Source organism: Coturnix japonica, chromosome 2 (genome assembly GCF_054131305.1).
Source record: "Coturnix japonica strain WE chromosome 2, WE-NBRP24, whole genome shotgun sequence".
NCBI classification, from domain to species: domain Eukaryota; kingdom Metazoa; phylum Chordata; class Aves; order Galliformes; family Phasianidae; genus Coturnix; species Coturnix japonica.
Window position 1 is genome coordinate 96574589 of NC_140664.1, and position 19158 is coordinate 96593746.

Below are 19158 nucleotides of genomic sequence, written 5' to 3' on the forward strand. Positions count from 1 at the left end.
AATAGAGGTGAGAAAACTGGTGGCATTATCTCTGTGTAACAGAAATGTTGATTGTATACTGTGTGTTGTGAAATACATTTTTTAATGTGCATGTTAATCATGTGTTCTAGCACTTCTGAACATCAGTTCAAATTATTGAAAATACTAATGATAACGTCATGCAATATCTGAGGTTACAAAGGAAATCAAGCTGACATTGTTAGGAAGGATGCTATGTTAAGTATGCAGCATATGGAGCATGCCACTATTCTGTGTTCTGTAGTTCCCTCTGGCAGAAGTGGCTTGCAGACACTCTTGGAAAAGCAGAAGCAGCAGCCCCTGTGCTGAATGATGACCTCCCTCAGCTATGGGATATTTATGGCTTACAGTATTGTACAACATTTCCTCTCCAGCTGAGAGGAAATGTCGACAGATAATAGAAAAAAAATCATTATAACTGACACGTGTCTGCAGAACTACTTCAACACTTGGGATTCACAGCCCTCTCAGTGGCTTCCCAAGTTCTGTCAGTCCAAATAACTGCATCTGTTGGAGAGTTGCTCTTGATGCCCTGAGTCACTTGCATTTGAATGCATGTAAGGTGTGGTGTACTTACGGAATGTAAGGTGTAGTTCTGCTGCACGAGGGTCACACTATCCAAAAGAGCTTGAAAGTACTTTCTAGGCATTTGAAATCCATGGGAGCAAAACGACTGAAAGATAAAAGCATCTACAGTCTTGTTTATGGCATGGAAATCTTTCTGAAGTTTAGTTTCACAGTGTACTGTTACAATGATGTCTGTGATTTAATGTTTGACTGAAAGATAGTTACTGAGGTGAATTGTGGCTTTTTATTCTAGAGCAGTACAAATACTTCTAGCTTAGAAAAGGCTTCTTTAGCAGGTTCTCAGCCTGATGTTTCTTTGCAGAGATCCTTATTTCCCAGAGAGAGACAGAACTCAAGTTCACAGCATTTAAGTATTTATAAAAATGAGGGTCTTACCATTCTCCCTGTGGGCAGGGCCAGACAGAGATGAAACAACAACACAAAAATAAATCAAGCATCTTTATGGAACTTGTGGCTGCTCTGTTCTGGGTATTAAGTTAGATTTCTGCACATGTTCAGCTCTGGATATTAGTGAGTTACTGTGTTGGTGCTGCAAGTGAGCTAGCACATGTAGCTCTCCAGACCTTCATGCCTTCAACCCACTGCTGGGTTGCAGAGGCAGGAGGTAGGGGCTGCTTCAACTGGAGCAAGTGAAGGGTTCCATACTCCCCTCTTGGATGCTGGTAGCATGCTTGTTTCCTGTGGGTGTGAGAGAGTGAAGCACCCCTTTTAGTTCAGTTTCTTGGGAGTGGTATCATGTTGCTTGCTTGCTGTGGCTTTTGGGGGGCCTGCTGGCATGGTTGCATGTGCATGTGGGCGTGCATATTGATGTATGTGCATAGGTGCACACATGAACCATACAGCTGCACACCCGTATGTATGGATGTACAAATGCTTGCAAATGGGTGCGCACATGCATGCACATGGATGTATATTCACTCACAGAATCACAGAATTGTAGGGGTTGGAAGGGACCTCTAGAGATCATCCGAGTCCAACCCCCCTGCCAAAGCAGGCTCCCTACACATACACTCATTCATGTGTATATGCATGTGTTCACATGGATGCATGCGTATGGATTTGCACAGGCATATGCATGGCTGTGCACATGAATGCACACACATGCACCCACATTCATGGACACAGGCACACTCCTGTACACCTGTCTGTGCAGTGTCGTACATAACCGCACACAAATGCACCCGCCCGCTACTCATGCTCACGGAAAGCGCACGCTCCTGGCGCACCCCCACCCGCATCCCCCGCTCGGATCCTCGCAGCCCGCCCTGCCCCGCCCCGGGAGCACCCCGAGGGCGGAGACGCTGCGCGCTCCCTCACCCGCCTCGCCGCCGCCCGGGGCCGCCCGCCGGGGCGTGAAGGAGAGCCTGCCCTGTGGGAGGGAGTGAGACGGCCGTGGCATTGCGCGGCTACGGATCATCACCCCATGTGGGCTCCGTCCTTCGCGGCCCCATCCGCGCTGGGATGGAGGCGTCCGTCCGTTGCCGTCGGCACCTTCCCGTCCTGCTGCTTTGGGGTAAGCGGGACGCCGGGCCAGGGCGAGGCGGGGTAGTGGGTAGCAGCTTGTCGTCCCTAGGCTTTCCGCCCTCGCAGGCGCGGGGCTGAGCGGCTGCAGGGCGGCTGCACTGCGGGTACGGCGCGGCTTCTGCCCCCGAGCAGCATCTCGCAGGGAGATCTGTTCGCTGCAGTACGGTATGGTATGTGCATCCCTCCCGAAACTGAACTGAGCAGCACTGCTTGCCGTTCTAGCTGGGAGCCCCAGTCCGGTGTCTGTGAAGCAGTTCCGAGTGCGTGAGAGGGGAAAATTTTCACTGGTAAAGGAAGGGTTATTTTGTGTTAGAGTGGCTGGGTTGCTCACGAGCAGTGGTAAAAGTGCAGATATCTTTCAGACCTTGCACTTAAGGAGAGATCAGCTCTATTTCCAGAACTACTTGAGTGGCTTGTTTATTTATTTATTTAATTATTCATCATCAGGTAGGTTGTCTTAGGACTCTGAGATACAGTATGTTGTGGTCAGTCAGAAGTTTGTGTCAGATGACAGCTCTGAACTTCACTCCACAGTAACCTCCAAGATGCAGCTAATGTGTCATGGATAGGAGAAAAGAAAATCAGCCTTGTAGATTTAGACTGAGTACTACTTAAACTTTGTTTGCTAGCTTCTTACTCTTTCCAAAATGTAAAGCTGATAAACACTGGAAATACCAGTAACTATATTGACTGTTACACTGACAGTGTTAGGTAATGTTGTCTTGATCTCCCTGTCACAAGAATGTAATGCCAAATAAATAGAGTTTGGAATTCTCCATGTCTTGAGGACTGCTAAAGCCTTACCTTGATCATTTGGATTTTTTTTCCTTTTCCAGCTGTTAAGGAATAATAATAGTAAAAAAAGGCTAACACCTACCTTGGCACATGATAATTTGTGCAACCTTGAGCTTAGTGAATCAACCAGTAATTTTTCTGAGTGGGAAATCCTCCTGATGTTACTGTGACTCTTGCAATGTGAAATTACAGAAGATTTTGGAGAGCGTGTAATGAGGAGCAATGTTGCTGTGGTTCTGAAAACTAGCAGTTATTTTTCACCAGAAAGGAACAGGTAAATCAATTGTGCCAGGCAGTTTTTGACTGTGCTTGTTGCTTGCCTAATAGCACTAACTAAATGGTTTTAAGGATATCTGATGACTGATAATGTGTTACTGTTGCTATAAGTCAGGAAGGATAGATATATTCAAAAACTAGACTAAATCATAGATATTTCCTGGTAGAAAAGCCATTTGGGAGCCCTGAAAATTTTGAGACATGAAATCTTGTGTGTGTATTTCTCCCTTTTTTCTAATGGCTTCTTTTGATTAACCAGAGAGCCATAAACTCTCTGTAAGCTGAAGAGTTGTCCAAGACTGGTAAGGAGTATCTCAAATCAACACTAGTCAATCAACATCACTTTGTGGATAGTTTTACATTTGACAGTGTTTCTTGGGAATGTTTTCCTTCGAATGGGAGGGCCCAGGAGTGTCTGTTGGCTGAAAACTTGTCCTGTGAGCAAAGGATTCCAGCTTGATACGGAAGACTGGGAAATGATACCACTGTACCCTGTGAAGATGATACAAGCTGACGTCTCCCTGCTTCCTCTTATCTCCTGATTTAAATTTACAAAGCATGGAAGACAGGAGCAAAGGAGTTCCTGCTGTGATCCTGAAGCCAGAAGCTGTCACTCTCTTGAGCAGGCTCGACCACTTTGGACTATAAGTAAGAGGTTGTACTGTTGTCCTACTTATCAGCTGAACAACACAACCTCCTGTGAACTACCACTACTAAAGATCAGAATCTGACACCAAGACGTCATTGGTTTGAAGAGTGGTGAACCTCTTTGCTTCGCAGTTTGTACATCTGTCCATCTGTGTCTCTTTCCCCATTTTCTATCTTTTATCTTTACAATCTTTTGTTCCTTGTAGTAGCCGTTGCCTAATATTTTCTTACCTATAATGCTCTTTTTTTTTTTTTTTTTTTTTCTTTTTCCCTCTCTGAGTATTAGTTATCGTTAAGAAAGCTCTCAGTAATAAATTCGTGTATATTTTTCCTCCGAGTCTGGGATAGCTCCATTGCGGTAGTGACCCCTGCTGACTATGGGAGACGCGACACGTGAAATAGATTTACCTCTTGAAACCTGCGGAGTGGGACAGGAGTCCTCAGTGTTAGCGCTCTCTGAATGCTATAGGAAGCTTGTCTTGTAAGGGACTGGAACCTCACTTCTGCATACTCACACCACTGCCTTCTGCCTGTCTTTCTGTTTATGGCTTTTAAAATATTATCATTACGTAGAACCATCTGTTGTACTGTCCCTCTTTGCAAAGATGGCAAAAAGGCAGTTGTGTGTGTTTCCTGGAAGCACAGAAATTATAGAAGTTGGATTTGCTGTGACCTGTATGCACATCTGTTGGGATGAAGGAATCTGTGAGCTGAGGCAGCTGACACATAGGCACGTAACTGATACTGTTCCCATATGAAGTGTAGATGCTTAGAAGTTATCTACCAACTGTAGGGTAGGATCTAAGCAACTCAGAAGTAGTGATGCATCTACAATAACATCCTACTGGGTTCTTTTGTTCCACTTCTCTGTATGGAAACTGAGGCAAAGGCTTGACCAAGATATTGTAATAGTAATCAGGCTTTTTAAACAAGTGCTTGTTGCCTTGCTTTTGCTCCTTCATTGTTTGCAAGATGTCTGCATTCCAGTGATATTACTTGTGTAGAAGTAGAATGAATCTCTCAGTAAAGCTGGATATTTATCTAAATTCTAAAGAAGTCTGTCAGTATATGTATGAATGCCCATATTGAGAGGGGTCATGTGGTATTATCTGGAATGGTTACTCTGAAGACTTCAAAAATTGGATATAGTTGTTCATGTTTTGTAATCCCATTTCACTGAGGAAATCAGTGAAATTTCAAATTTCACTGGCTTTATGGCCAGAGGTGAAAAACCAGTCAAATGGAGAGCTAGGAAAAAAGCCTGGCTCCAGGCTCCCATTCTTACTATCTTTTTAAAAGACCATAAAGCATCATGAAAAAAATGCGTACTGAAATCTGAATTCTCTAAGTTCCTGTATTCCCCTAGCACTGAATACAGTGTCCATATATCCTAGGAAATTTGGACTCAGCTGAGGGGGAAAAAAAAGCAACAAATTGGAAATGAGATTGTTAACCAAACCAACATTATTATTATTATTGTGTGTGTTATTTCCTAATAAATCTATCACACTGTTCTGCATCTGCAAAGGGTACAAAAATTGAAAAACAGTGTGGAAAGCTGAATTTAAGAAATCCAGATGGGTCTGTGAGTAAAACAAACAAACCTTTTCAAGTCAGAACACCTGATTTCGAAACAGAACAGAAAATGATAGCAAAGATACTTCTCTAACAAAATGAATATGTTTCAAATTCTAAATATGTGTTTTTCAGCACCGAATGAATGGGAAAATAATTAGCAGATCTCATAAACATAGTTTCTGAAAGAGAAGCATCAAATGTAAATGCAATCTGTATTCCAACCTGATTCTATATCCAAATATGCTTCCCACTGTCCTTTGCTCTTCCTATGTCTCCTGATTCCTTTTTTGGAAGAAGGTGTTTCTCTTTCACTGAGGTCTGCCAAGGCCATAGAAAACGAGTTCATGCTATGTGCAGAGGACAAGGTGACCATCAGTATTTTACTGTTAGGGTTCAGTTAATCTGAAGTGGCTACAGGTGCTCTGTAGGTGGTAGCACAGAGCATCAAATGCCATTTCCAGCTTGTCTGGTCCTAGAAGCTGGCAGGGATGACATCTGCAGGGCTTGAAGGTTACTCCAGACTGAAGGTGGAAAGGAAGGTGGGCTTTCTGAATCTAATTTATGCCAACATAAGTGAGATCCAATCCTGAAAACTAGTTAGGCAGTAAACACTTCTCTTGATTTAGTAAGATTCTACTAGCTAAACAGTAGTTATTTTTCTAAATATTCCTAAGGTCTGAGGTCCTAAGCTAGGTTTAGCCATCTCTGCAAGGCAAACTATGGGAGCCTGTGGGTCTAAGTTAGAAGTCTTTACTGAGGTAGCCAGGTAGTGCTGTAGGGATGGACATTCATAAGCAGTGAGATTTTTAACAAAAGGCTCTCAAGGAAGACTGAATTGTATCAAGGGGAAATGTGTGTGGCTTTGCCTCAGGAGATTTTTTTATTTAACCGTTGCAGCGATAGTTTTGTATAGCTTAAGTTTTTTTTCAACGTTTACTACCATCTGTGCATTGTTGTTGAAGTTAATACTTGAGAGAGAGATGGGAAGAAGGCAAACTGTATTTTCATTTAAGGCTCATTAAAATTTGTCACAAACGCGACAAAGCCTATTTTAATTCACATCTTTTTATTTTAGCAAAAGCTGTAGCATGAGTAATCTTATTTCAGAATAGAGATGCACTATTTTGTGCTTTATGAAAACAGCCTGTGCTTTTTCTCTTAAAATGTGGGTCCCTTCATGGATTTCCATATTTTCCATATTATCTCAAGATGGGCCTGATGAAAAAAAACCAATTTTTACTGTGACAATACATGTAGAACAATGTAAAAAGGTGCTTGATGAACTTCTGGGTCATTTAGGAGGAAGATGTGTGGGTATGAGGAAAGAAAGTAGCAGAAAGCAGAATAGAATTAAACCTTCATTTCTAGTAATTTTCAGGCTTGATCTCTGTTCATATTTACACTTCCCTGGAACCACATTGAAGAGAGGAAACAGTTATTTCCTCTCTGAGTACATTAAAAGACAGTGAGATAGTGCAGTTTAAAATGACCTGAAAGTTAGAGAGGATTCCCGATTTTATCATCAGAGCATCTTGACATGAACTACTGTACTGGCTTCAGCAAGAAGTCTGCATAGGAGCTATGGGCCTATTTTTAGCACTAGAATAGAGAATTTTGTTGTGTGAAACAAATGGTCAAACTCATGGCATTTTGCAGAAAAGATTCTTCTTTGTTCAACCTCTGCTCCAAGTGAGACTTTGATCTGAAGATGATAATGTGATGGGCTCTGCTGTGGCTGTAGCACAGCACTGACCTGACAAAGGCACATCTTGTTCACATCTAGCAAGATAAAGCTGAATAAGCAAAAGACTGTGCAGAAGCACCACACCCTACATTAAAGCATCTGTTTTGTTACTTTCACATCCTAATAAATGCAACTAATTTGCCTTTATTTTGGAGAACATGATTTGGGGGAAAATTCTGCAGGCAGTGCAAGAGGAAATACTGTAATTCACATTAGCCAAAGTTCTGTTTCTAGATGCTTTAAGTAATCAATTTCTTTTACAACCCTTGGTGTGCAGAGAGATTATAGTCTTTAACATGAATTTTTAAAATATCCTTGCATTTCAGTGTCTCAAAAATACAGAGTTCTAGATGCAACAGGATACACTGCCCTCCTGTTTCATTATTATTATAATAAGAGAGTTCACAGCCATCAGTTGTTGTGAATAGGTAGGGAGATAATAAAAAATAACACTTTGTGAAGTCATTCAACCCTACCAACAGGACATATAATCTAGGCATCTTCCAAGACTTTAGCTCAGAGAGTACTGAGACAGAAGAGGCTTAGACACTGTTGGATTTGGTTCACAGTCCTTTGTTTTGTTCTCTCCCTGTTTCTGCCTCTTTGTGTACTGAAGAATATTCTAAAACCTGTGTGAAGATGTCCTCATAGATGTGGTTGCTCATCAAGGTCACGTGGGTGCTCACAGACTAATTGAAAAGGCTCAGCTGTCAGGCATTCTACAGTTTAGAAGAGAAAGGGATCTTCTTTTGGAGGGTATCTCAGCCTTGCCATCTGGGCTTTTCTACCTGGCAGCCACATAGGGCTGTGTTACAAATTTCTTCTTTATGTTTGCTTTTGGGGCGTCACTGCAAGTGTTGAACAGACCTTTTACATCTCATCAGTTTGTGAGCTATTCCAATGGATATTCACATATCAAGAGCATAACTTGTCCAATTTAATATTCAGAGTTATTTAGTTTTTAGCAGTGTGTCATCCATGTTTATTATGTACATCATTAAGTTTATATCTTCAAGTAAAAAATGAAAAAAACATTTTTGAATTGCTTTCAGTTCTGGGGAACTCAAAACTGGTATTTCCATGGAGTCATTGATTTTAATGCAGCATGTATGAAATCTCCTATATTCCTGTTTTGCTTTCAGTTCTGGAGCACTCAAAACTGGCATTTCCATGGAGTCATTGATTTTAATGCAGCATGTATGAAATCTCCTATATTCCTGTTTTGTTTTTGTAAAAACACATCAATATATACTTGTGGGGTTTTTGTTTTTTTGTTTTGTTTTTTAAATAAGCTAAGTTCTTAACACAAAATAACTCAAACTTAAGCACTTACTGTATCATATTTTAAAAAAGTCATTGAAATCTCTTTTCTTGTTTTTAATCAGTGGACCTTGACTGGATTTGCATTCAGGCAAGACATCCTTTGTGATTAGGTTAATGTTGCTGCTGAATGTATTTCCAGGAATATGTTTGGTGTGGGAATTGTTATGCAATAAAATACTTAGTAATGCACAATGAGATTAAACTACTATTGCTGGAGTAACTGTGGGTCCAGTTTCTTTCTAACTAGCTCTCATAAACCAGAAATACCAAGGAAGTCAGAGCAGTGTGAACAAAAGTTTAATGTTTGTGTTTTCTTCATATTTTAAGATTTTGGAAAGAAATACTAATGCTCTCCTAGAAATAAATTATATTTTTAATGGGAAAAATATCCTCAGACTTCAGGGAAAAAGCAAAACAAACAGTGGTTCAGCCCCGGATGATATCAAAGCCATGGAAAATTTCAGCTTGAGTAGAGTGCATCAGAGACCATTAAAGCAGACAGATTTAGACAAGCTATTTTGCAGCTTCACTGATGCACTCTTCACTTGTGCTAAACAATAGGGAATAACAAATATTGGTCTGATTATCCTGTTATTTATTTATTTATCTATTTATTTATTTATTTATTGAAAAATAAGGTCTGAATACATAGCAAAGGGACCGGAAGTGTATGAAGCACACTTTTCTCTAAGCAAAGATGAATTAAAGCACTTCACTTACTCCCCAGTGCATAAAAAGGGAGTTGTAGTGATGCTTCTACACCACTGCAGTGTATTTGCACTAGTTTTATGCAAGATTAAGAAGTCAGCCCCAGTGTCACTAATGAAGTCCAAATTATTAAACTGAAGTCTAAACTGAGGAGACAGTCACATGATGCTTTTTTTGAATAGGAAGACACTTTTTTTTTTTTTTTTAGCACTGCATTTATATAGATGGTTATTTATGCATCCTCCCAAAAAGGAGCCTTTGTTTTATTCTTAAAATTCTGAAGAAGTTTATAGTATTAATCATGTGTTTGAGGGGAAAACAAACAAACAAACAAACAAAAACCAGAAAAAGTGAAAAAGATTTGGATAGTGTAACAATAGGATTGCTGTGCAGTAGGAAACTCTGATGATGTATCAGTCATTACAGAGCTCAGAAAATCTTTGGATCTGAGAATCTTCTCAGGAGCCTGCTGCTTGGGGTCAGTTATGTTGAGTAATTCAACCTGACTCCACAGAGTGGAGCAGTGAATCTGCACTCCCTCAATGTTCTTTTAGTTCAGGGGATCCAGGGGATGCATTGTACCATTTTTCCATACAATGTTTACTTTCCACATAGCTGTTTCCTAGAGATAGCACCCTAAGACCTGCATGAGCTGTGTCAGGGGAGGGTCAGTTTGGGTATTAGGGAGGGTGGTAGCTAGGAGGGTTGTCAGTTGTTGGAACAGGCTCCCCAGGGCAGCAGTCACAGCGCCAAGCTGCTGGAGTTCAAGGAGCATTTGGACAGTGCTCTCAGGCACTGGGTCTGAATTTTCGGTGGTCCTGCGTAGAGTCAGGAGCTGGAATCAGTGATCCCTGTGGATCCTTTCCAGCTCAGGATGTTCTATGATTCTAGGATTCAACTCTAGAGCGCTCATAGATGACTTTGATTACTTAAAAAAAAGCAACCTTGTGCTTCAGTAGTCAACCCAATTTACTCTTTCATGGTAGGCTTAGAGATCACTGAAAAAATGACTCAGTTGAAATTACACTGATAAAATAATGCAACATGGTAAGTAACAACATTAGGAGAGGAGAACTAAATGTTGCATCAAAAGAAGGTGGATATACAAGGAAGGGATGTCTTCAAGTGTTCCATGGTTTCCATGGAAGACTTCCTCAGGAGGCAGTGTTTTGTATGACCCTTGACTGTGAAACTTTCATGGGTTGTTTCCCCTTCTCAAGGTTATTTGAAGGGAAAGAAAATATCATGTAAGCTCAGGCTGCTATTCAGGAGCTGATCAGTGGTGTTATTTGCCTTGAATGACTGGTAATTCACAGGTGGATAGACACTAAGTCAGTATTGTGCTGACCTTACGTTTCCTTATTACAGAGAGTCTTTATCATCATCATGTTTTCTTTTGTATTTTCCTGTCTCTTAACTAATTTCTGGCAGCTGAGTTATAATAATAAGCACCCATTACATCATATAAATGCTTCCAGGTAAGCAGATGCTAGAGTGCCGGACAGGACCTGGGTATGAACACAACATCTGGTAGATAACAATGTTCTCAAGTAGACTGGGAGAGTCTCCGTTGCAATTGCAAGCTGAAAGGCTCTTTTGGGTGAATAGATTTGAACTGCGTTGCCTCATTTATTGATGCCTCTTCTGCAATTAGGAGACACATTTCACATCTGTGTTACAGGCAGAGAGAGGTTGTCATGTAATACGTTTTCTCTGGCAACATTATTTGAGGAAAGGGTGCAAGTGTGTGTCAGTTCTCATACAGGACTACTGTACTCAGTGTGGTGTTGATTTCACAGAATCACAGAATCACACAGAATCACAGAATGACCCGGGTTGGAAGGGACCTCAAGGATCATGTAGTTCCAACCCCCCTGCCTGGCAGGGCCACCAAACATACACCTTTACTAGATCAGGTTGCCCAGGGCCCCGTCCAACCTGGTCTTGAACACCTCCAAGGACGGGGCATCCACAACCTCCCTGGGCAGCCTGTTCCAGGGCCTAACCACTCTCCTAGTGAAGAACTTCCCCCTAACATCCAACCTAAATCTTCCCTCTTTTAACTTAAAACCATTTCCCCGTGTCCTGCTATTATCAGCCCTTTCGAAGAGTTTACTCCCCTCCTGGGTGTAAGTTCCCTTCAGGTATTGAAAGGCTGCAATGAGGTCACCCCGCAACCTTCTCTTCTCTAGGCTGAACAAGCCCAACTCCCTCAGCCTGTCCTCATAGGGGAGGTGCTCCAGCCCCCTGATCATCTTTGTGGCCCTCCTCTGGACCCTTGACAAAATTTCTATGTCTTTTTTGTACTGAGGGCTTGTCACGGGTTACTTAGATTTACCTATGCCCGTGACAGGGGAAGCCACCCTGTGCCTCCCCCCCCGGGGCCCGGAAAGGAGGGGGAAAAGGGGAATGGGATAAAAACAGCAGCAATCTAAGGAGGAAAAACTTATTTTACTAAATATGATATCGAAATACAAGATAACACAATATAATATAATTGAGGCTAACAAATCGAACAAACAGAGAGAGAGAGAGAGTCCCCGAAAACCGAGAGGCCTACTGTGAACTCTAGGCGACACGGCTGGAACGCTTCCCACTCTCCGAGAAGTTCGAGCGAAGAAGGAGGGCACTCCAGCCTGGGAACGAGATTATATAGCGTCCTGGTCCCGTGACTTATCATTACCCCTGTTGTTCTCTGGGATATGTAGTCTTCTTCTGTGGACTGCACATTCAATAGAAGTATCCATACTTTACATTATGTTATGATGTGGAATACTGATAGCAAAATTACAAAATTACAAAACCATGACAGGGCTCCACACCTGGACACAGTACTCCAGATGGGGCCTCACAAGAGCCAAGTAGAGAGGGACAATCACCTCCCTATCCCTGCTGACCACCCCTCTCCTGATGGAGCCCAGGATCCCAATTTGCTTTCTGGGCTGCCAGAGCGCACTTCTGGCTCATATTGAGTCTTTCATCCATCAGGACCCCCAAGTCCTTCTCTGCCGAGCTGCTCTCAAGGACCACTCCTCCCAGCCTGTACAGGTGCCTGGGATTCTTCCAGACCCATTTATTTATGGTTGCATCCTTATTTCCATAATTGATGTGAAATGGAGGCTGCAGTAGCAGTACTTCACAAGGCCATAATGAGCCTGAAGTAGAACAGATGTACAGGGGAAAGAAAAAACAAGCTTTTCACCTCCTCTTGCTAGTAGCATATTTATGTGTAATCGTTAATGATTAAAAGCTATGATCTGGTTGGTGTAGAGATTAGAAATCTGTGTGATTCTTACTGTTTCCTGAGATCTCAAGGACCAGGTCTCAGGGTGGAATTTTAGATGAAAATGAGCACAATTTTGCAAGACCTGTAGATATATCCTAAATGTGTTCCCTTCCTGAATTCCCTGGGAACAGAGACAGAAATAATTTCAATCAGTTGCAGCTTGGATTTGTTTGTGTAGTGGAATTCCAGGGTCACAGACTGAACCAATGGGTGAGCTGGGAGAGTATGTGAGTGCCTGGAGCGGCGGGGGGGTCTGGAGCCACCCTACTTCTGTGCAATCTGAATCTGTGTGAGTTCCCCCCTTCCACCCTCCCTTTTCTCTTGCAGCATGACTGTATGAATGGGGGAGGGTTACATTCCTCATCTCCTCCCTTTCTCCAAGCTGGAGGGGTGAATTCATTCCTTCTGGTATCTTTTCCTCTAGCACCTATTTCTCAAGAAAAGTCTTTGCCACTGCCCTCATTTGCCCTATGTTTTGGCGAGCCAGGCAGCCAAATATCTCTAAAGGTACCCAATTATAAGCCTCCTAAAATAATTACCACAACATTTTTGAACAGTATCATGGGATGGTTTGCACAGGAAGACTAGCCCTATGAGTGAAGTTTTGCCAGGGCACATCCTGGGATTCCTAGGATCCCCATATCACAGGATTGCTTGTATCACTGAAAAATGGGGCCCACTGTGGGATGGAGGAAATGTTCCAGAGTCCCCAGCCCGCCTGGCTGAGTATTTCAATAATCTAAACAAAAATGTACTCACTACTTGAGAACAACAGTTAGCTGCCTCCATGATGGCGTGGCCACTGCTGATGGCCTCGAACCAGATAAATATAACTGAAGTAGCTCTTACTTACAAAAATCAACTATTGTGTGACTGTACTGAAGAACTAGAAAGTAATTTTGAGAGGGAAAGTACCTAATCCTATAATTCCCCTACAAAAAAATCAGGAATATCTCTCTAGAAATTACTGGGGACCCTGCACAGGAGAATCCACAGAATCTGGACTCTATAAATGAAAGCACATTGGATATTAGGAAACACTTCTTTACAGAAAGGGTAGTTAAACACTGGAATAGGCTCCCCAGGGAGGTGGTTGAGTTGCTGTCCTTGGATGCGTTTAAGAGTCGTTTGGATGTGGTGCTCAGAGATATGATTTAGCAGAGGGTTGTTAGAGTTAGGGTACTATGGTTAGGCTGCGGTTGGACTTGTTGATCTTTGAGGTCTTTTCCAACCTGAGTAATTCTATGGTTCTATGCTTCTATGATTCTAAAAGGTTGGGTCTTGAGGCCCCTCTAGAGCTGGATTTTTGATTTGAGATTCGACCAGTTGTAACTCCAAAAATGAAAAACAAAAAACATAGGAAAGACCAGCAGGGCTGTTCCCTGACCAGTGGCCCCCTGCCCAGAGCACACTGCATGTAACAGCTTGCCCATACACGGCAGCTGAATTAATGGATTTAGTTCAGCAGTTTAGACAAAAGCCAAGACAGAGCGTGCCAGCGTGGCTGCTCCAATTGTATGATATGGGAGCAGAGAGCATTGTGGTGAATGGACTGGAAATTTCAAAACTGGCATCCATTACCACTCACCCTGAGCTCAGGCAAAGACTATATGCTGCCATCCAACATAATGAAGAAAATCATTCCATGGCTACATGGTTAATGGCTGCATGTCGTGCAACATGGACAAACAAGAATGATATACCATTAATTACCAGCTTATGGTCCTCTACGGAGGACTTGCAAAACTACATTCGAGAATTAAGCATGAAGGTGGCAATCTATGAGGAGGATTTTGAGAGCCTGGACATTTCAGCAGGAATGAGGGATGTCATCCTGCAGCAAGCTCTGCCACATCAGTATGGTACTTTGGTATCCACAGTGAATTCCCTAGTGGCCTCAGAGGCCATAATACAACAGGCTGCCCAACTAGTGGCAGATCTGGGGGAGACAGAGTGCCTGTGGGCCAGGTGCAATGTCCAAATGGTGGTGGAAAACTCACAGATCCATCCACCACCACGACATAGGAGACCTACCCTTAAGGTAATTCAATCTGGATCCATCAGGGTCTGAAGAAAACAAATGTTCAGTGACACGATTAGAGCGGGAGTTCAGTTTCAAAATATTGATGGACAGCCTAATCAGGTCTTATTACAACTATGGAAACAGTTACCAAACAGTCAGAGATTCCAACATTCACCCAAAAGGGAAGGAATTAGACCCATAGAGTGGATTCCACAAAACACATGGAATCTAGAAGACTTCATAGTCCCATCAAAAAAACATAAACCTCCTCAGGTGGCCTGGACAGCTTCAGTTGAGCCATCAGAGGAAAATGACTTGGGGATTGTTGATGGTGAGACAGAGAAGCCACAATTCCCAAAGAGCAGGGTCTCTAGAGGGGACCGGAGACCCTATGTTGAACTAACGATTCATTGGTCCTGAAAAAATGTGTGGCAGGTTATGGCATTAGTACATACTGGGGCAGAAGCATCAATTATGTATGGTGACCCAAAGCAATTTTCAGGCACTAAGGCAAAGATAGGTGTGTTTAGGGGGCAGGTGATCCCCGTAACCCAAAACATGGTTGAAACTGGGGGTTGGGCATCTATACCCTGGGAGTACAAGATGTCTATTGCCCCAGTTCCAGAGTACATATTGGGGACAGACATCCTGTTGGGTCTGACTCTCCAAACCGCTGTGGGAGAGTTCAGATTAAGGGAAAGATATATCAGTATCTTGGTGGTGCAGGCAACCATAAAGGATCAGTGAAATTTGAACCTATTTGTTTTCCACAGCCATGCCGGATCACAAATACAAAGCAGTATAGACTCTTGGGTGGGCATGAAGAAATTACCAAGACTGTGCAGGAGCTGGAGAGGGTACGGATCATTAGACCTGCACTCAGCCCATACAACTCCCCCATATGGCCAGTCAGGAAGTCAGATGGTACGTGGTGAATGACAGTAGACTACAGAGAACTAAATAAAGTCACGCCACTGATCCATGCAGCCGTACCCAACATCGTCTTCTTCATGGATACATTGAGTAGAGGCTCTGGCAAATGCATTTTTCAGCATTCCAATTGCTAAGGAATCTCAAGACCAGTTTGCATTCATATGGGAGGGCAGGCAGTGGACTTTTTGAGTCCTACCTCAGAGGTATGTGCGTTCACCTACTTCTTGTCATAATTTGGTGGCACGTGACTTGTCAAGTTGGAACAAACCATTTACTGTCAAAATGTACCACCACATCGATGATTTGATGCTAACATCTGACTCAATCGAGGCGTTAGAGAAGACAGTACCATCATTAATTACCTATTTACAGGAAAAAGGATGGGCTGTAAATCCACAAGAAGTGCAAGGACCAGGGCAATCAGTTAAATTCCTGGGTGCTGTCTCACCAGGTAAGACTAAGGTGTTACCCAGTGCAATCATAGATAAGATCCAAGCATTCCCAGTTCCCACAAAACTGAAGCAGTTGCAGGATACTGGCAATCCTTTATGCCCCACTTAGTACAACTGCTAAAACCTTTATATCGATTTACAAAAAAAGGCCAAGTATGGGTCTGGGGTAGAACAGAACAAGAAGCCTTCCAGCAAGCAATAGCTGCTAAACAGGCCTGGGAGCTGGGTATATTTGATCCAACCCTTCCAGCTGAACTAGATGTGCATGTAACCCAAGAGGGGTTTGGCTGGGGGCTGTGGCAGCACCAGAGTTCTGTTCAAATCCCAATTGGGTTCTGGTTGCAGATTTGGCATGGAGCAGAAGAGAGATACAGCATGGTTGACAAGCAGCTATTGGCTACCCATTCTGCATTGCAGGCGGTAGAACCAATAACTCAGACTGCAGAGGTTGTTGTTAAAACAACAAGAAGGGGATGGACAAAGTAGTCAGTGGGCTGAGCTATGAGCTGTGTGAATGGTGATAACTCAAGAGCCTGGCAACAGCACACTGAACATCTGCATGGATAGTTAGGCAGTTTACCGAGGGATCATGCTGTAGATAGCACAGTGGGCCACTCGGGATTGGATGATCTATGCCCGACCTATCTGGGACAAAGATATGTGGGCTGATATATGGAGCGTGGTTAGGCACGGAACTGTACGAGCATACCACGTCTCTGGACACCAACCCTTGCAGTCACCAGGCAACGATGAAGCTGACACACTGGCTTGAGTCCAGTGGTTAGGAAGTACATCAGCAGAAGACACCGCCCACTGGCTGCATCAGAAATTCCAGCATGCAGGACAGAAAATCATGTGGACACTGGCTAGAGCTTGGGGGCTGCCCATACAGTTATCAGTTATTGTCCAGGCATGTCAGGACTGTGACACTTGCTCACGAATGAGACCAAGACCTCTGCTGGAAACTACAGCCCATCTCACTAGAGTACACAACCCATTACAATGATAGCAAATTGATTATATAGATCCCCTTGTTCTGAGCGGGCCAGATATGCCCTAACTTGTGTCAATACAGCAAGTGGATTGATGCAAGCCTATCCTGTATCAAAGTCAAACCAAGCCTATACCATCAAAGCTCTAACTTGGTTGATGGTATTGTACAGGACTCCTGAGGTCACTGAAAGCGATCAAGGTACACGTTTCACAGGTGCAACTGTGCAGAAGTGAGCTGAAGACAACAACATCAAATGTCGGTTTCACCTGCCCTATAATGCAACAGGAGCAGGCCTAATGGAAAGATATAATGGAATCCTTAAGGCTGCTCTGAAGGCAGATTCACAGTCCTTGCAGGGCTGGACCAAGAGGCTTTATGAAACTCTGCAAGACTTGAATGAGAGACCGAGAGATGGTAGACCCAGTGCTTTGAGAATGCTGCAGACAACTTGGGATTCCCTGCTTAGAAACAAATTACAGGCAAGGACACCTCACGCAAGCCAGAAGTTGGCACCATGAATCATCTGCTTCCTGCCCCTGAGGACCTAGAGCCTGGGAAACACACGGTAAAATGGGCTTGGAAAGTGCAAGTAGGACCAAAATGGTGTGATATCCTTGCACCTTAGGGGAGACTGCTAGAGGTTGGGGGATTATTAAACCCTTCAGTAATCAGTGCATGACCAGCAGAGGTAGTAGCTGACACTCCTGTTTTCATTACAAAGGGGACTTTAATCATGTCCATGTGGCACATTAGAACCTGATATAATGATTCAGCCACAGACATCAGGCCAGAGGGTGTGGTATTGAAGACCAGGATGTGCCCCAATACAGGCAGAGGTGTTGACTCGAGAGCAAAATACAGCCTGTATCTTATCATGGAGGGCAGACCGATCCCTCCTTGTACCTATTAAACATCTGTTTTACTCCCCTTAAGATCCTAAGTTCACAGGATAGCCTGCAGGAGCATCATCACTCCAGGATGTTCCAGTGTCCATGAGGAAACATCATGACACCCTGTAATACAGTGCTGAACTTTTGGGAACTGGCGAGCATGAATAAGAACTGCTACTGGTCCTTGAAGAAGATATGCCTCAAGAAAGAACATCAAGTGCTGGCCCAACAGAACCACAGAAAAGAATGTCAATAATTGCCTTTATTGTCTCAACATTCTACATTGTGGTGGGTATTGTATATGCTTCGCCATGTACATTGTATTTTAAGACACCAAGTTGCAGGAGCTCAACCTCTACCTGCTCAGTCATTGGTTCATGCTGTGAAGGGGTGGAGTATAGTGGAATTCCAGGGTCAGAGACTGAACCAATGGGTGAGCTGGGAGAGTATGTGAGTGCCTGGAGTGGCAGGGAGGTCTGGAGCCACTCCTGCGCAATCTGAGTCTGTGTGGGTTTTCCCCTTCTGCCCTTCCTTTTCTCCTGCAACATGACTGTACGAACGGGGGAGGGTCACATTCCTCACCTCGTCCCTTTCTCCAAGCTGTTACCAGGAGGGGTGAATTAATTCCTTCTGATATCTTTTCCTCTAGCACCTATTTCTTAAAGTCACTGCCCTCATTTGCCCTACAGTTTGGGAAGCTGTTCTTACATTTCTGCCTGGCTATAGGCTATAGCGTTTCCTGAGGAGCACTGTCCTCTGGAATTCAGTTCTCTTTCAGAAGCCACCTTAAATTAGGTTCTGGCCCCTATACTTTTGTTGAGTGTAATCTCTAAACAGTTTCTAGTACCATGAATTAATTATTCTTTCTCAGTTTTCTTCTCTGGAAAGTTCTTGGGCTGGGATTTTCATTAAGGAGCATATTTGTCCATACCACACTTTCTTCACTTCTAGAGTTGTCAAACAAATGGTTCTGCTCCTGAAATATTTAGTTCATCCACTATCTGAAAACCAACGGTTGTAAAAATACTATTTTATATATCAGTTTGGTGTGCTTCAACAAAAATATAGTAGAACAGAAGAACATTGAAGAAAGTATTATCTGACATTTCAGATTGAGCCACACGACTTCCATATAATATAGATCTAAATATTTGATTCCTAAGTCTTTTGTTGAACTGGTATGCTTTATTTGAATTTAAGTACGACTTGTTGATTAGATACTTCTTTAATAAAGCACTCTGGTTTCAAACAAAGTAGTACAAAACCCATCTGGCAACTCTGGAAGCATGCAGAGGCTGTTCAGACAGTGTCAAGTATTATGCTGGCAGCAGTGCTTTAAGCACTTTACAAGGGAATACATAAAATAAATTTATTTGTA

The 19158-nt window shown here is 43.0% G+C and overlaps 1 protein-coding gene across 4 annotated transcripts in view; it reads left to right on the forward strand.

Annotated features, from left to right (window-relative positions):
- The first annotated feature begins 1989 nt into the window (after positions 1 to 1989).
- Positions 1990 to 19158, forward strand: part of RAMP3 (receptor activity modifying protein 3) — a 44800-nt gene continuing 27631 nt past the window's right edge. For 2 of the 4 annotated variants that reach the window (XM_015854237.3, XM_015854238.3), the window contains exon 1: positions 1990 to 2119. In XM_015854237.3, coding sequence (XP_015709723.2) covers positions 2068 to 2119 — 52 coding nt within the window. In that variant the 5' untranslated portion in view covers positions 1990 to 2067. Of the gene's footprint in view, positions 2120 to 12815; positions 17456 to 17823; positions 18069 to 19158 lie in introns of all 4 variants that reach the window. The other 2 variants (XM_085538107.1, XM_015854239.3) reach the window with 2 other exon arrangements.